The sequence below is a fragment of the Pteronotus mesoamericanus genome, unplaced genomic scaffold, assembly GCF_021234165.1.
Source record: "Pteronotus mesoamericanus isolate MK-2021 breed Mesoamerican mustached bat unplaced genomic scaffold, CSHL_Meso_final contig_50, whole genome shotgun sequence".
Lineage (NCBI taxonomy): Eukaryota > Metazoa > Chordata > Mammalia > Chiroptera > Mormoopidae > Pteronotus > Pteronotus mesoamericanus.
In genome coordinates, this window is record NW_026555186.1 from 39555913 (window position 1) to 39577778 (window position 21866).

Below are 21866 nucleotides of genomic sequence, written 5' to 3' on the forward strand. Positions count from 1 at the left end.
TTCGTACATAATTCTATGATGACATGTTTACATTGCATTTTAAATTTTTTCTGTAGATCTTTCTCTTACAATAGACTGTGAGCCTCTTAGAGCCTGGGGCCTTTTCTAACCCTGTCACTTATAGATGTCAAAACCTGTTTGTTCAATTAATAAAGGAAAGATAAATTATTTTTTCACTTCAAATTTTTACTTAAATTTTGTGGAGCATGGCTGAGTTACTGCTACTTCCTTTTATAACTTTTTTTTTTTTTTTTTTGGATATAATGCTTATGCCAGACTTCTAAGGACCATTGTGAATCTGTTTTTTTCTAAAATGTAACTAAGTATGTCAGGCTCTCCCTAGGTAGGAACTAGGCATGTGCTTGTTGCCCTTTCTTACCACCCTACCACATCCTATCAGATAACATGCAGCTCCTCAATTAGCAACTCTATACCCTGAGGTTGGTGATAGCACTGTCTTTGATACAAAGACTATATATCAACATGATACCATATAATATGTCACTAATATATGAAAATGTTACTGCTTAGTGCCCATTATTGTTTAAAGAATTAATTTCTCAGATCTTTCTCTGTGTTAAGTTTACATAGAAGTAAGTCATGTTAAATAGTAACTTCAATTAAATATAATTTAATTGCCATTTTAGTTTCTTCTGGGACATGGTAAATAATTTATACATGCCTTATTGCTTAATGCCTCCGGATTTTTATATGCATAGGTTCTGAATATATATGTTCTTGATGATGACATCCCTGAGCTTAATGAGTATTTCCGTGTGACATTGGTTTCTGCAATTCCTGGAGATGGCAAATTAGGTTCCACTCCTACCAGTGGAGCAAGCATAGATCCTGAAAAGGAAACAACAGATATCACCGTCAAAGCCAGTGATCATCCGTATGGTAACCAAGCCTTTTTGCAAGAACAATCCTCTCTTCTCTGGTGTACTTCATCTTGCTAAGAAATTCTTAAGGGATTTTTTTTTTTTTTTTGCAAATGACTGAAGTATTAACTGTTTCAGACCCTCTTGCTTCTAAGCTCTTGAACTTCTAAGCTGCTGTTTTGAGGGACATTGAAGGAAAATATAAAGATCAATTTCTGAAGTTTAATCATATATTTTGAAAAGTATATGTAGGATGATTTAAAATGAAGTATTTTTATTTATGACTATCATTTCTTTTATTTAAAAAATTATCCCACTGTCATATGTTTTAAAATTTAATTAAATACTTTGTACTTTATATTTTTTAAGCTTTAATAGGTAGAGTTATTACTGTAGGTTTATTTTAATCTTTTTGTTTATGCTGAAAAATTATAATTTCCTTAATTGGGGAACTACTATAGATGTATGTCCTCATAAACCCAGACTGTTTTCTGTATTGAACAGTAATAGTTCTTTTTAGGAATAAAGCAAGAAAATCTATTAAAAGGTCTGCATAGGAAAAGCGGGAGGCTTTTCAACTCTAATTTTTGTAGTTAAATTTTTTGAAAAATGTGTTGCAAATCTTAAGTTCAAGAATGAATTCTAGAGAGCCAAATATGAGTAAATATTTGGTAATATGTATTTTAAATCCCCATCTTCTTTTTTTGATACTTTTTAAAAAACTTTCTTTGGGTAGAGGCAAGAAAAATTAGCCTTTTAATTTTTAACATTCTGAAAGCTAAACATATTCTGTGTCAAAGCATGCTAATCGAATCTTCTTCAATAAAGTCTAAATGAGAGCCTCCAGAATTTCACCCTGGTGAGCCAAATAATTGTGCAGGACTGTTTCAAATGAATAAATTGTTTCACAGATCGGGGTAAGAATGCTCTGCCTTTCTTTGTATCTGCCAGGCTTGCTGCAGTTCTCCACTGGGCCACCTCCCCAGCCTGAGGACACGATGACCTTGCCCGCCAGCAGCGTTCCACACATCACTGTGAAGGAGGAAGATGGAGAAGTTAGGTTACTGGTCGTCCGTGCACAAGGACTGCTGGGGACGGTTATGGCAGAATTTAGAACAGTGTCATTGACAGCATTCAGTCCTGAGGACTACCAGGTAACCCCCCGAGTGCTTCTGAAGTGCTATTTGCTCTTGTAAAACAGACACAGTCCTCTTGGAGGATTGGAAGGGACTTGGGACTGTACCTGGGACATACTAAACAAGGAAAACAGGCACTGATGGCCTTTTATCTTTATGTAAATTAAAATACATTAGCCCCTTGAAGCCTGTGACTTAAATAGTTATCATAGGCTTCCGTGTTTATTTTAATTTATAGGTCTTGATCATATATATTTAAAATTATATTTCTTACACATTTGAAATCCTCTTGTCTGCATCCATTGAACAAAACCAAAATTATAAAGGAATTATATGTTCATGTCTTTTCAATGTTAATTATTTATTTTTCTTCCAAGTGAGAAACAATGTGGTACTGGCAAAAAAAGAGTCCAAGCATTTGGAGCTGTACAGAACTGTGTTTAAACTGGTTGTCTAAGTGTGTGGCTTCGAGAGTGTCAACCTTTCCTAACCTCAGTTTCCTTATCTGTACAACAGCCGTAACACCTGCTGGGCAGGGCAGGATCGTTCTGAGGATTGATGGCTGTGTTTAATGGTTACATACTATACATGGTACATATGGTAACACTCCATAAACATGACTTATTTTTATCACCTATACTCCTATGAAGCAAACAGTTATTTCTTATTGGCTGTATTTCTCAGGAAGTACATTATATCCTTCAACATTTCTGTTTTCTCAGAGAACCTTTTTTTTTTTAAATCTAGTAAGGCCCACACAATGGTGAAGTGTTCAGTAATTTGTATGCACTTTTCCTCCCACACCCCACAAATTTTGGCTAATTTCAAGTAGCTGTAGTCCTGTTAGTAAAGTTTTCTCAGATTTCTTCTTCCTCAAACTCTTCTTCTTTTGTCCTAACATTTATTGTATTTTTACCTAGTTTAAAACTTACCCCACAAGACATCGCAGTTTGGCTTAGTATGGCCTCTCGGCATTCTCTCCAAGAAACACTTTAGTTCTCATATTGATGGTCTTCAGTTTCTAGGTAGTCTACACATTCCCCGTCTCTAGTTGGATTAGCATTTTTAAAAATTAGTTAAGGAAAACAAAACAAACAATCCTGTGTTCCCTCCTCTTCATTACTGTTAGAAAGCTAATACCCTTGGAGATGTTTTTGAGGATTTCCAGGGGAGCTTAGGTGTCCTGTTTATCACTTGTTACCATTTTGAATCTTTGCCTTTACCAGTTTTTTTTGATACTTCAGCTATCTCTGGTCTGTATTAACACAGGAGTAAGATTTCTTAAGCTGTGTATGTATGTGTGCATGCATATGTTACAGGGAGGAAGAGGAGGTGCCAGGAAGGACCATGTACAGAGTAGGAGACAACTGAATATCAGATATTGCTGTTCTTAACCTTGTTCTCATATACCAGGGTAAAGGTGATCTTCACTACCCAGGTGTTTACTTTAGCTCTTGAGTGATATTAAACAACTAATGAATGACTGACTCATAGTAGTGGGAGATGCCCAAAGCTGGTAGTCTGGGAGACAGGTTGTGTTGACATAGTCTGGGTAGTCAGGGAGGGCTTCCTTGGAGAATTGATATTTATGCTGATCTCTGAAGTTTAAGGAAAAGAAAACTAGTAAACTAGATAAAGAGGGAAGAATTACTTGAGACTGGTAAAATAGCCCTAAGGAAAAGCACAGAAGAACAGTAAGAAGACTAGTATTTCTGGAATGTGGAGAGCTGGTTGTGGTGATAAAAGATAAGGTATGCAGAGATTGGATCATTCTAGGCTTCACAGATTACATGGCTTTGATTTTGGAAACAGGGAGAAGTAATTTACAGTTTATACATTTATAAAAGATCATTAAACTGAACCATGGAGAATGGATTAGAAAATATAGACACTGAATGCAGAAAAGCCAGCAAACAGTTCCTTTTGTGGAGCAAGGCAAGAAGTGAGAGTATCTTGGACTACGCAGGTAATGGTATAGATGAAAAGAAGTAGGTGGGCACAAGAAATACTGAGTTAAATGTCAGGATTTGAGGATTGTTTAGTGTGAAGGATAAAGCAAAAGAGGGTGTCAAAAGTGACTCTCTGTTCCTGCTAAAGCAACCTGCTACTGTACAGTTTCATGCTATGGAGAGGATTGGATAAGGCATAGATTTAAGGAAGATCAGAATTAAAAATTCTTACAGAAATTATAAGAAAAATTCAAGTTAGATATTAATATTTAAGCCTAGATATCAGAGGATAGAAATATAAATTTGAGAGCTGGGAGCATATACATGATACTAAAAGCCTAAAGTATGATAATATTGTTTAGGGAGAGAGTTTAGAGAGAGACTGATGAACAACAGTTTTTAGAGATCACAGGGGAATGCTAAAATTGGCAAAGAACGCTAAAAACAATAAGCTGTAAGAGTAGGAAAAACAGAAGAGTTTGAGATCGTGGAATGCCAGAGAAGAACATGTTTTCAGAAGAGGAAATGACCAGTTGCGTGAGATTTTGCTAAGGTCAAGAAAGATGGTTTCCTAAGACAGTCAAATGTTGTTTGTTGCTAAGACTTGTAGGATTACTCCACTGATGACTATACTCCAGGCAAAGTTAATCACTTCCTTCTTGCGCTAACTGTATGTCTTTTATAGCAGTTGTTATTCTATTTGAATTATTGTATTACATACTTAAGTTTCTTCTGGAATGTTTCTGATGGAGCTAGAGATTTGTTTTGGCTGTTTTTGCATCTGAAGCATCAAAAATGGTGCCATGCACGCACTACACTTTTGATAAATATTGAAAGAAGTTAATAAGTGTGTGATTAAGTGAATTGGTACTTGGGTTCCTCATTTTAGCTTTGAGATCATTAATAGCTTGACAAGATGTTATGTATTTGTACACACAAGCTAACATTAGGAAAACTTAAACAACTTTAACATTTATGCTAAGTCGAGGGGAAAATGATTATATGAGAAATAACATGAGAAAAAAGGGCCTTAAGACTTTGAATTTAAATATCTTTGTTTTTCTTGTATATGAACCTTCCTGATGGGAGATCTGTATTATGAATTGCAATTTCAGGTACTGTCAAGAAAAAATTAATTCCCAATGGACTGGTATTTATCATTCCATGGAAAAATTCTCAGAACGGAAATGCCATTATTATTATGCACTGTGTATTTAAATTGCTCAGTGATATAATTTGAGTAGTTTTAAATATACTTGCTTAAGAGAATTTCATGCATCTCACTGAATGAATTCTGTAAGAATTTGTGGATGACACCTATTTGCATTTCTTATTTGCCTGGACTACATTTTTGATGAATACACAAATAAGAAATAAAATATTTATTACTTCATTTAGTTGGGGAATATTTATTTGGAATTTATATTGAACACTATACATATCCACTTAAGTGTTTCCAATTTTATATTTTACTTATGTTCAAATTATTTAAAATAATTGGGGGCATAGTAAACATTCTCATTTGCACTTTCTTATACAGAATATAATCTAATGAATAAATCTTTTATTTGCATTTCAGAGTGTTGCTGGTACCTTAGAATTTCAACCAGGAGATAGATATAAATACATTTCTGTTAATATCACTGACAATTCTATTCCTGAATTGGAAAAATCTTTTAAAGTTGAATTGTTTAACTTGGAGGGAGGAGGTAAGACTGGTGCCTCAAAATCTCAAATATTTGCTTGTGTATATTCTATTAAGCAAATGTGTTCCTTTGAATTAATGTTACTTTTTTTCTTAAGTAAGTGAATTTCTAATTTTTGGAAAGAACAGCCTGAATGTTAATAATTGCAGATAATGTATATGGCAGATGATTTCTGATAGATGGATAATCTTTTCCTTAGTAAAAAAAAAAAAAACCCATCTCTCTACATATATAATACTAGTTTTAGAAGTTAATATTAAACTCATAGTTTTATTTATATCTACTTTTGCTGTGAGGTTTGGTAAATTCTGAGTTAATAGCCCTAATGTTTATAATAAGGACACCATGTATAGTGGTGTTTTATTACTTTTTATTACCTATTGGTCTTTTCCTAAAGTAGATGTACTTTTCAGAAGTAGTATAATTGTATTGAATCATCAAATTGTAGTTGTCAGTCATAGTTGGTGCCTGTAAAATCACCTCTCTCCCTTGGTCCTTTTTAAAATTTTCACAATATTCCTTTAGAAGTATCTCTAGATGTAGCACAGGTAAAAACTAGTCCTTTTAGGTAATCTATTAAGAGGTGATTATCAATAAAACAGGTCAGCAGTACTTTATCTTTTATTCTAATGTTCGGAAAGCTCTGATTATCAATATTTTGGAGTCAAAATTCATTTTGTGGCAAAACTCATCTGTGTCAAAGAGAGGCTATTTATAATCTTTATTACCCCACTTAGATGAACTATTTAGGTATGTTTCTTTGCAGAAGGATTAATGTGTTTGATTATCAGGTTCTTCTGGGGTGTTACAGAATATGTGTGGTATGTACAACATTACCTCTGTAAATGTAAGAAATTGAGAGTTGTTACGGTATTCTTGGTACAGTCTCTTCCATTACATGACCTGGCATTATTATCTTACTATTCATATTTGATAAAGAAACTCATAGTACTATATAAGTCATCCAAAGGGAGAGATTGGGCATGACAAATGTTGTCTTTTTAGTACATAGTGAGACTTTGGGTTGGGTAGGCAAAATTTCCCCTAAGTTCCCTTCCCTGTTTCCCCAAAGGGCAGTGAAAGCGAAGGTGGGCAGGCCTGGGAGGTGATTACACAGTGCCACAGCTTGGTTCACTGAGTAAACAGTAAAAACGTACAGGGTGACCTGTTTGGCAGGGAGCCTGTAATAATGCCAGCTTTGCTTGTCCTCTGCAGACAAGTCCTCAGATCTCCAAATCATTATTTTCATGACATGTCTTCATTAATCAAAGGGCACTGTAAATTACTTGAAAAGTTGTTCTTTGTAGTATAGTTAAAAATACTTAATGTAATTGAGAATGTTAGTGATCACTTTCTAATATTGATTAATAAGGAACATCAAATATGCTTTAGAAATGATATTTGTGATCATAGTAATACTTGTGATTTTATGTAGAAATTTCTTCCCATATCTCTATAGTATGCATTACTATGTATTAATTGGGCATGTGTGCTCATTTGAAAACTAGTGTTGCAGTTACTTAGTAAGCAGTAGTGGCAGAGAGTCTGATTCCTCCCTATCCAAGTGAGCTGGGAGTGGAGGTAAAGGAATTTAGACCCTGGCCTCCACTCTGCGCGTCATTGCCTGGGATCACCTAAGAAGTGAAAAAGCTTGTAGAGCTAAGTTGTTCTGAGGGTCAAGGAAGTAGTCTTTATTTCATACTGTTTTGTCTGTAAAACTGATTCCACATACAATAGACAACTGAATTCATGTTGTATGCTAGCCAGAGAGCATTGGTGTTGAATTTCACTCTTCTAACAACTTATGGATAATATGAGGGCAAAGCCAGGCATTGGCTATTCCCTGAAATCCATTTGCCTTATTTCTAAAATATTTCAGGTTTGGGGTGCCATAAATTCTCATGTCCGGTTTCACCCATTCCTATTAAGGGGAACGAAAGAGCAGGGCAGATCTTAAACTAGCATGCCAGTCACGGATACTGGTAGATGCGCGTAGGTATGGATGTGGCCTTGCTTCTCTTACTCCTCTGTTTCTCCACCGCTACCACTGCTGTTCTTCCTGTGTTCATTGTTTGCAAGCGTTTGGTAAAATAACGGTTGGGTGAGAAGATGTATTGGAAGCAAAGGTAAAAGTACTTTCTCTTAATATAGTCCTTATATATTGCCAAGGCACTCTATTTTTTAAATCTTTACAGCAGTTCTATAAAAAGCAGCACCTTTTATAGGTAAGAAAAGCAAGGTACCAAGAGGCTTAGTGATTTCCTGAAGGTTGTACAGCTGATGGTCTCTCTCACAGCCAGGGCCGAAACATAGTTTTAGATTGCTTGCCTAGGATTCTTTATGCAGTGTCAGATATAAAATGGTGACCAAGTCTGAGAATGGTAAATATGGTGGGAATTTGAATGTGTGGCTGGAGCGAAATGTTATATGCATTTCCCTACTTTTGAATTGGTTGTTGTGAGTGGTAAAGTAAAAGCATATAGGTCTGAGTATACGTTTATACACACAAATGAATAGTTTTGAAATATTTAAAATATTAAAACTAATTTACAGTGCTATAAGTGAAAGTTTAAAATAAATTGGCAGAAATGAGAAATTCCAATTACAACTTATACGGAGTATTTCCTGAAGCACTGAATGATGTTTTTGTAAATTGTCAGTTTAACTAATTTATACTTTTACCACTTAAAAGAATTTAGTTTTTGGAGGGGGAAGAATGCATATCATTGGGTGAATATTACTGCGTTTTCCTCTTTACTGAATTATGTTTTAAGAGCTCTCAATTTTCTCATTGTGTCAATGTGTGTTGTGTGGGTTGCGTCTCTGTGTCTCTCCTTGTGAAGTGACTGCTGAACTCTATAGGGTTGAAGGCAGTGGTAGTGGTGATGGGGACATGGAATTCTTCCTCCCAACTATTCACAAACATGGTAAGCAGCTGTCCCAAGGCCCTTTACTGTTCTGCATCTTAACTTTTCTTCTTAGAGACAATACTAACCAATTATTGACCCCTACAATGTGCAGGTCCTCTGTATATTTTATCTCATTAACCATCACAGTACCTTTATGAGGTATTATTTACCCCATGTTATAGTTACCCAGCTACAAAGTGATCAAATCAATCAAGTCTTTGCCTGCCTCCAAAGCTCAGACTCTCTTCTCCGTATGAGCCTACTGCAGTTTCCTGATTCTGATTGTAAAAGAAAATTTGCTTTGGTATCATTTACAAGTGATTATTGAAAAACATTTTACAAAGGTTTGAATACGTAAAGAGAGATAAATAGGACATTTATATTTTCATGTTAAATGAGTCACTTTTTTTTTTTTTTTGGCAAAGAGAACTGTGAGTCTTTATGTATAGCACTTAATCAAAACAATTGGGAAAAAGAATTTAAGGAGAAAATAAGTAGGGAGAATAAATTACCAATTAATGGAAGGAAATATGAAAAGATGATACTTTTTGAAGTAGATTTATGTACAAACTTGGTTCAGCTTTTTCTCTCAAATATTTTTTTCATATTAGGAGAGAATACATAGAGTACTTGCTTCGTAAGGGAGATCTTTTTCTAACCCTGAAGTGCTCCTTATTCACAATGTCAGGGGTTATATTTTAGTGTCAGAACTCATGTTCCCATGTTCCCATCCCCTCATCCCTATCTTCCCTTAGTGTATCACGTACTTCTGTATTTAATGTACTACATTTGGGTTTGCTTCTTTTTTTGTCTGCATCTATTAATATGACATAAAAGTTCAGCGTACTTCTCAGGAAAATAATTAAATACTTCTTTAGACTTTGATATCTTTTTAGCTACAGGATTGGACTGTTTGGGACCAGGAGAGGTAGATCTAGAATATGGTAATATGGTGAGAAAATAGGCCTAAACTTAATGCGCATTTGGAAATCAAGAATTGGTTCAGTAGATTGGTGAAAGTCATAGGAAAATTACTTTCATAAGGGTCAGAGTCATTTGGCTCATGTTCTTTCAAGGTCATTAAAGGTCGTGGGAGACTTTCCTCATATATTCCATCTGGAAGAGTGTCTCTTTCACAGAGAGGTAAAAGAAAAACAAGTTTTCCTTATTCATCTGCAAATGCTTAGGCAGTGCTCGTATGTCACATTGGTGCCAAAACAGAGAAAGGTCATAAAGGCATGAATGTGTGTGGCAACCATTTGTGTCTGCCTTTCTTTCTGAAACAAATTAGAAGTACTCAATGAATGGTACAACTCTTTTCAAAAGGTTGATACTTGCCTTTTCCTTTGATTTGTAAATTACTGATTAACATTTCTTACTATTTGTTGGAATTTATTCATGCAGCCAGTCTAGGAGTGGCTTCCCAAATTCTAGTGACAATCGAGGCCTCTGACTACGCTCATGGTGTATTTGAATTTAGCCCTGAGTCACTCATTGTCAATGGAACTGAACCAGAAGACGGATACAGCACTGTTACATTCAACGTGAGTACATTTTACCCCCTGCAATCCTAGATATTTTCTGTTCTTTTAAAACTTGTATCATCAAGGTGACTTTATATCATTTTTTTTTCTATATATGTGAGATGAATGAGCCTGGTGGCACAAACAGTTCAAAATGACAATGAAATAGTGATTTAACACTTACCTTTGTATTTAGTTTTGCATACAAATTCATCTTACGATTCTGAGGATTCTTGACTCTTTAAGAAATGTAATGGAGCTGTATCACATAGATTTTTGTTTTCATTCACATAGGCTGTGGAGAAGGTAACAAACTTCTCCAAAATCTCAATAGTTTACAACAAAGATTGGTTTGTCACTCGTGCTATGTATTCAACTGAAATTAGCAATCATCGATCACCTAGGGACTGAGGATTAGAAAGGCTGCATCTCAGAAGGTGCTTCTCTCTTCGAGAAGGAGGAAATGTGGATGTGGAGAACTACGTAGTGACTCTCACTGCTTCTTTCTGGAAGTGATCATAGTATTTCCACTTCTCCTTGGCCAACGCAAGTCACATGACCATGCTAATGTTAACGGGTAGAGAAGTGCAATCCTGTCTTACCTCTCTCCCACAAGGAAAGAAAATCCGAAACGTTTGTGAACAGCAATAATAACAACTTTATATAGTGTGTGTGTGTGTGCGCGCGCGTGTTTACTTCATGTTGTTTTGGTAGGAATCAAGTACTTTTCCATTGCTAAATAGCTCAGAGCAGCTGGAAGCCTCCTGAGCTTCCTCAGATTGCATATAAAGGAAGAAAAAATCACTCAAAATATCTTTCTTGTACTGTAATGGCACATATTCAGGAAACTCTTGTGGAGTAAATTGAATAACTTTAACAAGGATGACATTACTCAAGAAAGAAAATAAAAAAAAAAGATTATGGGAGAAGATCAAGTTTTGTCTGTCTCGAGTTTTATTTTGAGACATTTATACTTTGTCTAAATAAAAATTACTTTTAGTTGTACTTTATTTAGAACATTTTTAAAAGCTTTTAGTCTTCTTAACATATTGACAAATAAGGTGTTTCTTCTCTGTTGTATTTTATGTAACCTTGGGTCAAATATATTTTTTGGTGAGTTTGTTTTTCATATTATATTGAAGATAAAGGAAATATAGTAATTTATTTTAAAAAATGAGCCTTATGGCTAACTTTTCATTAAAAAAACAATCATCTGTTCCTTACAATGAAGTATATATGATCTTTGCAGTAAATATAAAAATGTTAATAAATGTGCTTAATTATACATTTTAATTACATTTGCTTTATTACCTATATATATTTAATTGCAGAAAAATACAGCTATAGTTTAGTTACAAGCTAAAAATGGTCAGTCCACACCTTGTTTCATGCAATAATCACTTTTTAAGTAGGATTCTCAGAGAGCCTTCAAAAATGGGCAGTACATGGTATCTGCCTTTAAGAATCTTACGTTTTTTGAGAGCACCTTATATAAACTAGAAATTTAACATTCTGCTATTCTGTTTTTATAAACCTCTAAGTCAGTGGTTTTAATACCTCTTTTAATACATGTTAATATTCAATATTTTATAGATTGTGAGAAGTCATGGAGCTTTGTCTCAAGTGACTTTGCTTTGGAGCATAGACTCTGATCCTGATGGCGATCTCGCTTTCACCTCTGGCAACGTCACATTTGAAATTGGGCAAAAAAGTGCCAACATCACAGTGGAAATATTGCCGGATGACGATCCAGAACTGGACAAGGCATTCTCTGTGTTAATCCTCAGTGTCTCCAGTGGCTCTTTGGGAGTTCATACTAATGCCACATTGATAGTTTTGGCTAGTGATGATCCTTATGGGGTCTTCATCTTTTCCGAGAAAAATAGGCCTATTGAAGTTGAGGAAGCAACTCAGAACATCACGTTGTCAATAATAAGGTTAAGGGGCCTCATGGGAAAAGTCATAGTCACATATGCAACACTGGATGATATGGAAAAACCACCTTATTTTCCACCTAATTTAGCCAGAGCAACCCAAGGAAGGGACTATATACCAGCTTCTGGATTTGCTCTTTTCAGAGCCAATCAGAGTGAGGCCACAATAACTATTTCAATTTTGGATGATGATGAACCAGAAAGGTCAGAGTCTGTGTTTATCGAACTACTCAACTCTACTTTAATAGAGAAAGTACAGAATCGACCAAGTAAGTAGCCATTACTGTGTTGTTGTTGTTGTTGTCATTATTATTAGAAGAATTCTGTTCCATAGGACAATAAATCAAGAATTTGGTATAGTAGAAAATTCTTTAAAAATAATAAGCTCTAAATTTGAAAGCACCATTTTATAAAAGTTTACCTATAAAGTAAATGGAAGTGGAACACTTAAAAACATGAAATCATGAAGGGATTAACCAAAGAACATTTATGCATGACCCATGCCCCTGACAACAATCTGGGGATTGACTGAGGGAGGGAGGAAGGTGGGGCTGGGTGGAGGTGGGAAAGTGGAGAAAAAGTGGGAACAACTGTAATAGCATAACAATAAAAAAAATCTGTTACATTCCAAGACTAAATTTTTGGAAGTGTCTACATAAACTGACCTCTAGTGCTATTGTACTATATACTGTATCTTCCAAAACATCCTAAAATCAACCTGGGGGTTGCAAGGACAGGTCTGGTACCAAGAGCCTGAGCCTCTCACCTTGATCCACTGGGGAAGATTCCTTAAGCAACAGAGACTCTTTGTATTGGTGGGGAGCTTCTGGACCTGGCAACTGCATGAGGGCAGGGTGACAGGGCTGTGGGGCAGTAAGAAATCCTATAAATTTGTGGGCCATTCTTAGACTTGAGAAGAAGACAATTTGGGAATAAGAAGGAGGAATGAGGAGTGAACCACGTTGGGTAGCGGATCTGGGACAGCAAGTGGCTTCTACTAGAAAATATAATCTGCTCTCCCTGGGGTGGTTGTGGCTCAGTGGCTTTGTAGAGAGAGCAGGGTGGTGTGAGCAGAGGGCTGGGCTTGAGCTGGTGGAGTTGAAGGCACTTAACTGTGTTACAGCTTGTTCATTAGTCACACCTTTCTAAGTGGACATAGGACTTCAGAAAGGTGAGAAGAGTCTAGATTTCCTTGAATAAAGGAACAAGTAAAGGAAGAAAGATTGGTAATATTAATTTAAGGTCAATTTAATATCAGTTTTAGGACATTATTTATATGGAATCAAACCCTTTTTAAGGAAACTGGAATTCATAATCCAAAGAGTAAGATATCCAATATCTGCATGTTGACCATGATCTGCCACATAGATTAAGATTTCTTACAAGTACATTTCTTTACCTACTGTAATATCTAAGTAGATGTACTGAAAGCAGCATTCTTGCCCACAGTGTCAGTGATTTTATTAGTTCAGGGTTATAGAAGGAAATTTACTTGAAAGGATAACTGGCTAACATTGAATTTTCAGATAACCATTAAGGTTAAAATTCTTATATAATACTTCATCCTTTTTTTCTCAGCAAGATTTAGAATAAGTTAAAATAGTAAATAAATTGAAATAAAATTCAATAATTAGTCTTAGGAAGTAAAAATTACTTAATATAGACTAGTTTTCCAGGAACACATAGTTTTTTAAGTGAGACGGAAATAAAACTAGGAGGGATTATCACATATTCCAGTGACTAAGAGCTGTGGGTGCTGGTGTCAGATAACTTATGTTCCATTGTGTAGTAATAAAGTTGGACATAATTGTTTTTAGCCCCAGTTTCCTTATGTATTACCTAGAAATATTAAAGGACTGAAATATGATAATGTATGTGAAAATTAATATAGTGTCTGGCACATGGTAACCATTTGGTACATGTAAACAGTTATTACTAATAATGGGTTATATGTAAAATATCAGTGTGCTATAGGATGGGAGAAACAAGTGACGTATTTTATGCTCGAGTTCAATAGGCAGAAACTGTCATGTAAAATAATTAAAGAAGGATGGAGTGCAAATCTGTGTGACATTGATTCAAATATTAATAGACGAAAATCAGTGGAACCTGGTAGGGTCTCTGTTGTTCTGCCCTGAGTGTAATCAACTTTCAGAAGAGGTTTGATGAGGAACTAAATAGTGATTGGACAAACCCTACAGGCTGCCTTTTGACAGTGTCCACCTGGTACTAGTAGGATACCTGGACATCTTTGTGGCCCTGATTTCCTCAGCTGTAAATTGTGGACAATATCACTGACCACATAGAGCTGGCATCGGGATTACATGACTTGATATAAGAAAAGTTCTTAGAATGATGTTAGGTAAACAGTGCACACTGAAAAAAATGTCATGTGCTCCTCCGTCTCTCTGTGTCACTTCCATTCTTTTCTAATTTAGTTGGATTTAATTATATTGATTTATAATTGTGACTTTATGATATAATTTAGCATGATCTGGGCCAATATAGTTGAAATTAAATGGTGTTATTACTTTTTAGGTTAAATTGTCTGAAAAGTATAACTTTTATTCATTATCACATATTTCCGAATAACACCATTGTTAGAGATAGCCTAAATATGAACTCTAGAAAGAATAAAAACAGGAAAAAAATAAATATGAGCTCAAAATTCTTTACTTCTAATAAAAGTTTTTTGATGGTTTGTGTTAAAAGTTCATGTTTTATATTGTTTTGACAAGGGTTCTGGTTGGAATCGAACCTAGAAAATACATCAGGGAGAGTTTTTGGAAGGTCCTAAATGCCTTCAAAATAAGCTCTCTTGAAAATCAGTGGAAAGTAAAAAGACAACCTTAAGAGTTTGCACGCTCTTTTATAGCAGCGCTGGGGTAGCATTGAGGCCCTTTTTCTGGAGGAGGTAGCAGAGCGACTGGTAACTGAACGGGCAGGGGGTCAGGTGTGCGGGGAGGACAGCTAACACACAGGCAGTCATTTCATTAGAGTGATGATTGGCTGCAGCTGGCCCTTGAGGGCAAGGGGCTCAATTACTTTCCTACCTAATTTTGTAACTGAAATGCTGTTTTTAAAAAATTTTATGGCATGCTGGTAGCTAATTAGAAGATCATAATTCTGTAGGTTTCATCATTATCCCTTGTAATATTATGCAAAGTGATGATTTATTATACTTTAATCATTTCTTGTCTTTTGATAAATTTCCAGCCCTTATTAAAATATCTTTGTAGATTAACTATTTCTTTGCTAAGGATTCTATAATAAAAATCTGAACAGAATATAAAATTATAAGGGTAGGGACTTTCTGTTTACCTGATTTTTGTATCCCCAGTGTTGAGATTAGTTGCTGGTTCAGAGTAATCAATAATTTTTGGCTATAGATATTAGAGAGAAAACACTAAATGATGATCCCATTTGGCTGATGAAGTCTTGCTGAGGCTTAATAACTTTTGTCCAGTTCATAGAATTTTGATACATTCGAATTTCTTCTCTTTCAGTTCCAAATTCTCCACGCCTTGGGCCTAAGGTAGAAACTATTGCTCATCTAATTATTGTTGCCAACGATGATGCCTTTGGAACTCTTCAGCTCTCAGCTCCAGTTGTTCGAGTGGCAGAAAATCACATTGGACCCATTATCAATGTGACTAGGACAGGAGGCGCATTTGCAGATGTTTCTGTGAAATTTAAAACTGTGCCAATAACTGCAATACCTGGTGAGAAAAGACCTCTAACGGGCAGTGGAGTGTTTTAGAGGGAAATTTTACCTTTCATTAACAAAGCTACTGAAAGATGTAATTAGGACAATCAGCCAGAAAACAACACTCTTGTATCTTTCGAAAGCACACATCAGAGCTTTTATCATCTATTTATGACACTGATTTGATAGAGTTTGTGGAAACTGTTGGCAAATTGTACATAAATTTAAAGACTATGATGAATGCACAAACCAGTGCAAAGTAAACTAAGGAAAACATAGTTCGTCTTTCTCTGTGTGTACCTTTTAGTTTTTTGAAAAGGAATCCTGTCGATACCAAGGAATGCAGGATATAATGTCCAGCCATGTGGTTGCAGTATTTGGCAACAGTTTTTTGTTTTACCCATTTATCTTGCTTGTTTATTTATGAAGAACATGGAAGAGACAATGGTTAGCATTAACTATTTTATGTATAAGCAAAACGTTTTCATTGCCAAACGCAAACATCAGGAGGGTGACTGCCGCCTTTGGTGGTGCAGTGACAGCACCTAGAGGGAGATTCATGTAAGAGCGGTTCAGTTAGAATCTAGTATGCACTGAAGGGAACATGCGTGTGGGTGGATGGGATCACAGGCTTGATCTTTTGAAATACACTATCTGTATTGGAGACGTGTTTGAAGAGATAATAAACCAGGCTCATTTTGTCCCTAAGTGGTGTGTGCGCGCATGGGTACAAAACTCGTGCTCCCCCCGCCTCGCTGCCCACATACGCACTTTGGGTAGCAGCCCGGAGGAATGCCTGACTGTCTTCAAGGGATCTTACACATTCGTTGACAGAGAGAATTCATCAGAGTTCTAGGAAATTTGCCCTCGGGCTCCATAGAAAGCCTCTGTCCTTTCCTCAACTGCTCTTGGACCAGGAACAAAGTCACCCTGAGCAGGAGGTAGTAGCAGCTTTTAATCCAGCTTTGTGGAAAGGCTCATAGTTTCCAGCTATCACACTGATGATGTTGACATGCCCATATCTATGCAACAGTATAATGCGTCTCCCCAGTGAGATTAGAATTCTAGTTTTATTCTTTGTTTTAAAAGTATTGTGCATAGTTTTTTGTAGATATGGAGCTATCTTGTGATAATGAATGACTATGTCTATACCTATATCTGTATCTATACATCATCTATATATGTATATAGCAAATAGAACAAATTATGTCTATATTTTTCTAAAAATGCGTGAATGAACTCGAACACCCTTAGGAAGCCTTTTTCATTGTTTTGTGATATCAAACCCATTTTTTTAAAGTGAGAGGCAAAGTCTTATTGTTTAGAATAAATGTAAGTATTCTCAAAAAAGTCTTTCCAATTTAATATGTCCTAAGTGTTTCTCTAGTTATATGCCATGTTTCTTATGTTTTGGAATAAGTCTTAGCATTTTGCTTTTTGTCTCTGTAGGTGAAGATTATAGTATAGCTTCATCAGATGTGGTCTTGCTAGAAGGGGAAACCAGTAAAGCTGTGCCAATATATATCATTGATGACATTTACCCTGAGCTGGAAGAATCTTTTCTTGTGCAACTGCTGAATGAAACGACAGGAGGAGCCAAACTAGGGGCATTAACAGAGGCTATCATTATTATTGAGGCCTCTGATGACCCCTATGGATTATTTGGTAACCGAATTAGTTTGTCTCACTCTTTTACTTGTCTGCATAGATTGTACATTTCTTTATTTTTAGAGATGCAGAATTGATTTGATCATGTTTTCTTTTTAACCTGTTATATACACCATCAGTGTGTACTCACTGGCAGTAGTTAGTGTTTATTTAAAAAAATCGACCTCCTAGCATAAAAATGGAAGTCACAATCTTTTAGGCTTTTAAGTCACTTCTGGCTCCTAAATGTGTTTTATGAATTTTAGAAAAGTCTTTAAAAATTATTTTACAGAAACTTACACAAAAATTTGTATATCTGGGCTTTCTTGTTAAGTAGGGAAACCTGGCTGCATCACGCCCCCTCTGCTGCATTGATTGCATCAGTCGTGGGAGTCAAAGAGCACCTGTGCCTTTGGACCGCGCTTGCGTTGCTCAATTAGCCACAGGACTCACTAGACCCACTGCCCTCGCGACTGGTGTATGCCCAAGCCCCGTGGTCCTCTGGGCTTATGATTTCTGCTTCTATCATAATGAAAAATAATTTGGAAATTTTGGTGGCCTTGACCACTTTGTATCGCAGCATGTTACTCTGATTTTAGGGGGTTTAGCTACTTGGATTGCTGAAGGGGTAAAAACGAAGTGACTGTAGGATGGCAGTTGGTTAGCTCTGTGTTGACTCAGTTTCATTTTGTATTTGAAATTAACTCTGCTTGCCCTTCAGGTTTTCAGATTACTAAACTTATTGTAGAGGAACCTGAGTTTAACTCAGTGAAGGTAAACCTGCCAATAATTCGAAATTCTGGGACACTCGGCAATGTTACTGTTCAGTGGGTTGCCACCATTAATGGACAGCTTGCTACTGGCGACCTGCGAGTTGTCTCAGGTAATGTGACCTTTGCCCCTGGGGAAACCATTCAAACCTTGTTGTTAGAGGTCCTGGCTGACGACGTTCCGGAGATTGAAGAGGTGAGAGGAATGGCTAGTATAGAATCACACTGTAAATCTTATAGTGACTAGAACAGATGGCTGTTATTGTGACATTTATAGAGGATGTCAAATAAATTATTTATGCAAGAATGTTCAAAATGTGGTATTGTGAAAGTAATCCTTCCTTACAGATGATAAAAAACAAGAATATTCTAGAATTAGGTCTTTTGTACATACCAATGTACTAGTGTAAGAATTTTTTCATACAGTTGTGTTTTTCAACATTTTGGCTAAGTGTTTAAATACCTATACATCTAATCATATGTTTTGCTACATTGTTTCATATAAACTCTTCATTTGTTTATATTCATATTCCCTTTGGGCTTCAAGGTGTGCCAATCTTAAATTAGATTTTTATTTTTTTCCATCCATCCATTCATTCATTCATTCTTCAACAATTTTGAGAATTTACTATGTGACAGATACAATGCTAGAAATAGCTGTCTGATATTTATTTTTCATGATAAAGAAACAAGGTAACAAATAAAATAGAGTTTCAGTGGGAAAGTTGATTCATCAATAACATATATTGGCTGAAGATCATTTTACTGTGTAAACTTTAAATATTATTAAAGCCTTCATCTCATAAAATTATATTTAATAGCATTTGTTCTTTAATAGTAGCAAATTTTCATAGAAGGGAAGTTCATAAAATTTTATTTGAATGCTAATTATGTCATTATTCACTCCTAAAATATTAGATGTTAGTTAATAACTGTAAAACATTTCTCTTCTCTCTAGATTTAAGTGGTATTATAACACAATGTTTTTTGTTTTAAATTTTGTCAGAGAATTTCCATTTAAAAGAATGTGGGAAATAAAGCATAATAGATTAACTTCATAAAACAATATGCAATATTTCCCCTAAATAAGAAAAGGTGTAGGACATAAAAATTTATTACTGAAGTGGTAAACATGAACAGGGATCTCAAAATTGATTCACGAGATTATATAACTGAATATTAAAGAACTTAAATAGCCTATTTTTAAATGTATAATCATGCTGTAATATTAAAAGTTCATGATGGATTATTCTGTTACATGTTGAGTTTGTAAATATAATAGGAGGATTTTTATGAGTCCATTTATATTACATTCCATTTTGTTCTTGTACTTGTATGGATATGTTTAATATTTTTCCCTTGCATCATTCTCAATCTAATTGCAGAACTGGGATTCTGTTAAGGAAGTTTTCACTGTATTTTTAGGTTATTCAAGTGCAACTAACTGATGCCTCCGGTGGAGGTACTATTGGGTTAGATCGAGTGGCAAATATTATTATTCCTGCCAATGATAATCCTTATGGTACAGTAGCCTTTGCTCAGTCGGTTTATCGTGTTCAAGAGCCTCTGGAGAGAAGTTCCTGTGCTAACATAACTGTCAGAAGAAGGTATATGAGTTGGCTACTTTCAGTGGGGTGATGGGAATTGTGGGTTGGTGGGAAAGGATCTCTTGCACAATTAAATAATTTAGGTTTGATAGTTTTTATATAATGTAAATTATTATAATTTGTTAAATGATTTATGCCTATTAATATAAAGAGCTCATTATATTTATCATAGCTATTATTAGGGAAATGGATTGTACATCATCGGGCTTTCTAACTCCGGAAATTTGTTGCTTTAATCTGTGACTTGTTGGAGTTAGAGCTTAAATACAATTAGCTTGTAAATTAAAGAACATTCATATGCTGAGGTGGTTAATTTTCAGGTTCTACTTTCTCTTCATTTCTTTTGTGAGGCAGCATACAGCTCACTGAATTCCTTTAGAAACAGAAAATTTGGGCTTTGGGGACTTTATGGCAAATAATTATATTTCCTCAAAATGTACTCATTCTGCTATCATTGTTACTTTGTTTCAGTGAAATCTAGTAATGAAAATTAATTTTCCATTTCTATTTGATAATTTCAAAGTGGTTATGATTTGTATACCTTGCAAGATATTTTCATAGCTTGGTAAAAAGAAAATTATTGTATGATCAAAACCTAGGAAGGTTTCCTTACATGACAAAATAAAGCATTGAAAGACAAAGGTAATAAGAAACATGGTTGTGTTTGTACAAGCACGTTTTATACTTTAAAAAGTGAAAACTGCAATTAGTATTTGTCTTCTCTAAATGTAATCCACAGATTGCTTTGAGTGCTTAACCTATCTTTTAATTGTCCCTCCACGTTTTAGCGGAGGGCTCTTTGGTCAGCTCTTGTTGTTCTACAGTACTTCCGATATTGATGTAGTGGCCCTTGCAATTGAGGAAGGTCAAGATTTACTGTTCTACTATGAATCGCCAATACAGGGGGTGCCTGACCCGCTTTGGAGGACTTGGGTGAATGTCTCTGCAGTGGGGCAACCACAGCATACTTGTGCCACGTTGTGCCTCAAAGAACATGCATGCTCAGCATTTTCATTTTTCAGTGCCTCTGAGGGCCCCCAGTGTTTCTGGATGACATCGTGGATCAGTCCAGCTGTTAACCACTCAGACTTCTGGACCTACAGGAAAAACATGACCAGGGTAGCGGCTCTTTTTAGTGGTCAGGCTGTGGCTGGTAGCGACTATGAGCCTGTGACCAGACAATGGGCCATAATGCTGGAAGGTGATGAATTTGCAAATCTCACAGTTTCCATTCTTGTGGATGATTTCCCAGAGATGGATGAGAGTTTCCTAATTTCTCTCCTTGAAGTTCACCTCATGAACATCACAGCCAGTTTGGAAAATCAGCCAACCATAGGACAGCCAAATACTTCGACAGTTGTCATAGCGTTAAATGGTGATGCCTTTGGAGTGTTTGTGATCTACAGTATTAGCCCCAATACCTCAGAAGATGGCTTGTATGTCGAAGTTCAGGAGAAGCCCCAAAGCACAGTGGAGCTGATGATTCACAGGACAGGGGGCAGCTTAGGTCAGGTGACAGTCGAATGGCATGTTGTTGGTGGAACAGCCACTGAAGGTTTAGATTTTATAGGTGCTGGAGACGTTCTCACTTTTGCCGAAGGTGAGTGATGCTTCTAAAACAGTTTTAGTTCATCCTGGCAAAGTCTTCATGTTCAATTTTTATGATAATGTTCATAAGAGTTCTTATTTACTGTGTGCATTCTTGCTGGTATGTAAAAGTACAGTACAGTTTTGAAAAAATAGAAGTTAGGGGGTGACATGACATGTAGGTTGACATGGCTCTACATGTGTGTCCTTTTAGTTTATTAAACAAAGAAGGGTTTCAGGGGATGTGTAAATTTTATGCCATTATATATGGTAGGAGTGCCTTTAAGTAAACAGGGTGACAAGTTTAAGGAAAGCTCTAATTTTGTAAGGGAAATTACAAGAACGAGCCATGTATCTACCAAACATGGCTAAGAAGAATACCAGTAATTAGCTAAAAATGAGTATTAACTGGGGAGCTTTTTAATATTCATTAGATAAATTGGGATGAATCTTCAGTGAAAGTCATTCTAAGTATAAATAGTATGAAGTTTGGTGACTTTATTTATACTTA

The 21866-nt window shown here is 35.7% G+C and overlaps 1 protein-coding gene across 1 annotated transcript in view; it reads left to right on the forward strand.

The window, feature by feature from the left end:
* The window catches only part of ADGRV1 (adhesion G protein-coupled receptor V1), a 507230-nt gene that overhangs the window by 116395 nt on the left and 368969 nt on the right, over positions 1–21866 (forward strand). Inside the window, exons 23-33 of the mRNA XM_054578596.1 lie at positions 720–900; positions 1833–2035; positions 5546–5675; positions 8516–8599; positions 9986–10125; positions 11698–12307; positions 15545–15760; positions 17194–17409; positions 18113–18357; positions 19587–19768; positions 20557–21368. Of these exons, the coding sequence (XP_054434571.1) occupies positions 720–900; positions 1833–2035; positions 5546–5675; positions 8516–8599; positions 9986–10125; positions 11698–12307; positions 15545–15760; positions 17194–17409; positions 18113–18357; positions 19587–19768; positions 20557–21368 (3019 nt within the window). The remainder of the gene's footprint in view (positions 1–719; positions 901–1832; positions 2036–5545; positions 5676–8515; positions 8600–9985; positions 10126–11697; positions 12308–15544; positions 15761–17193; positions 17410–18112; positions 18358–19586; positions 19769–20556; positions 21369–21866) is intronic.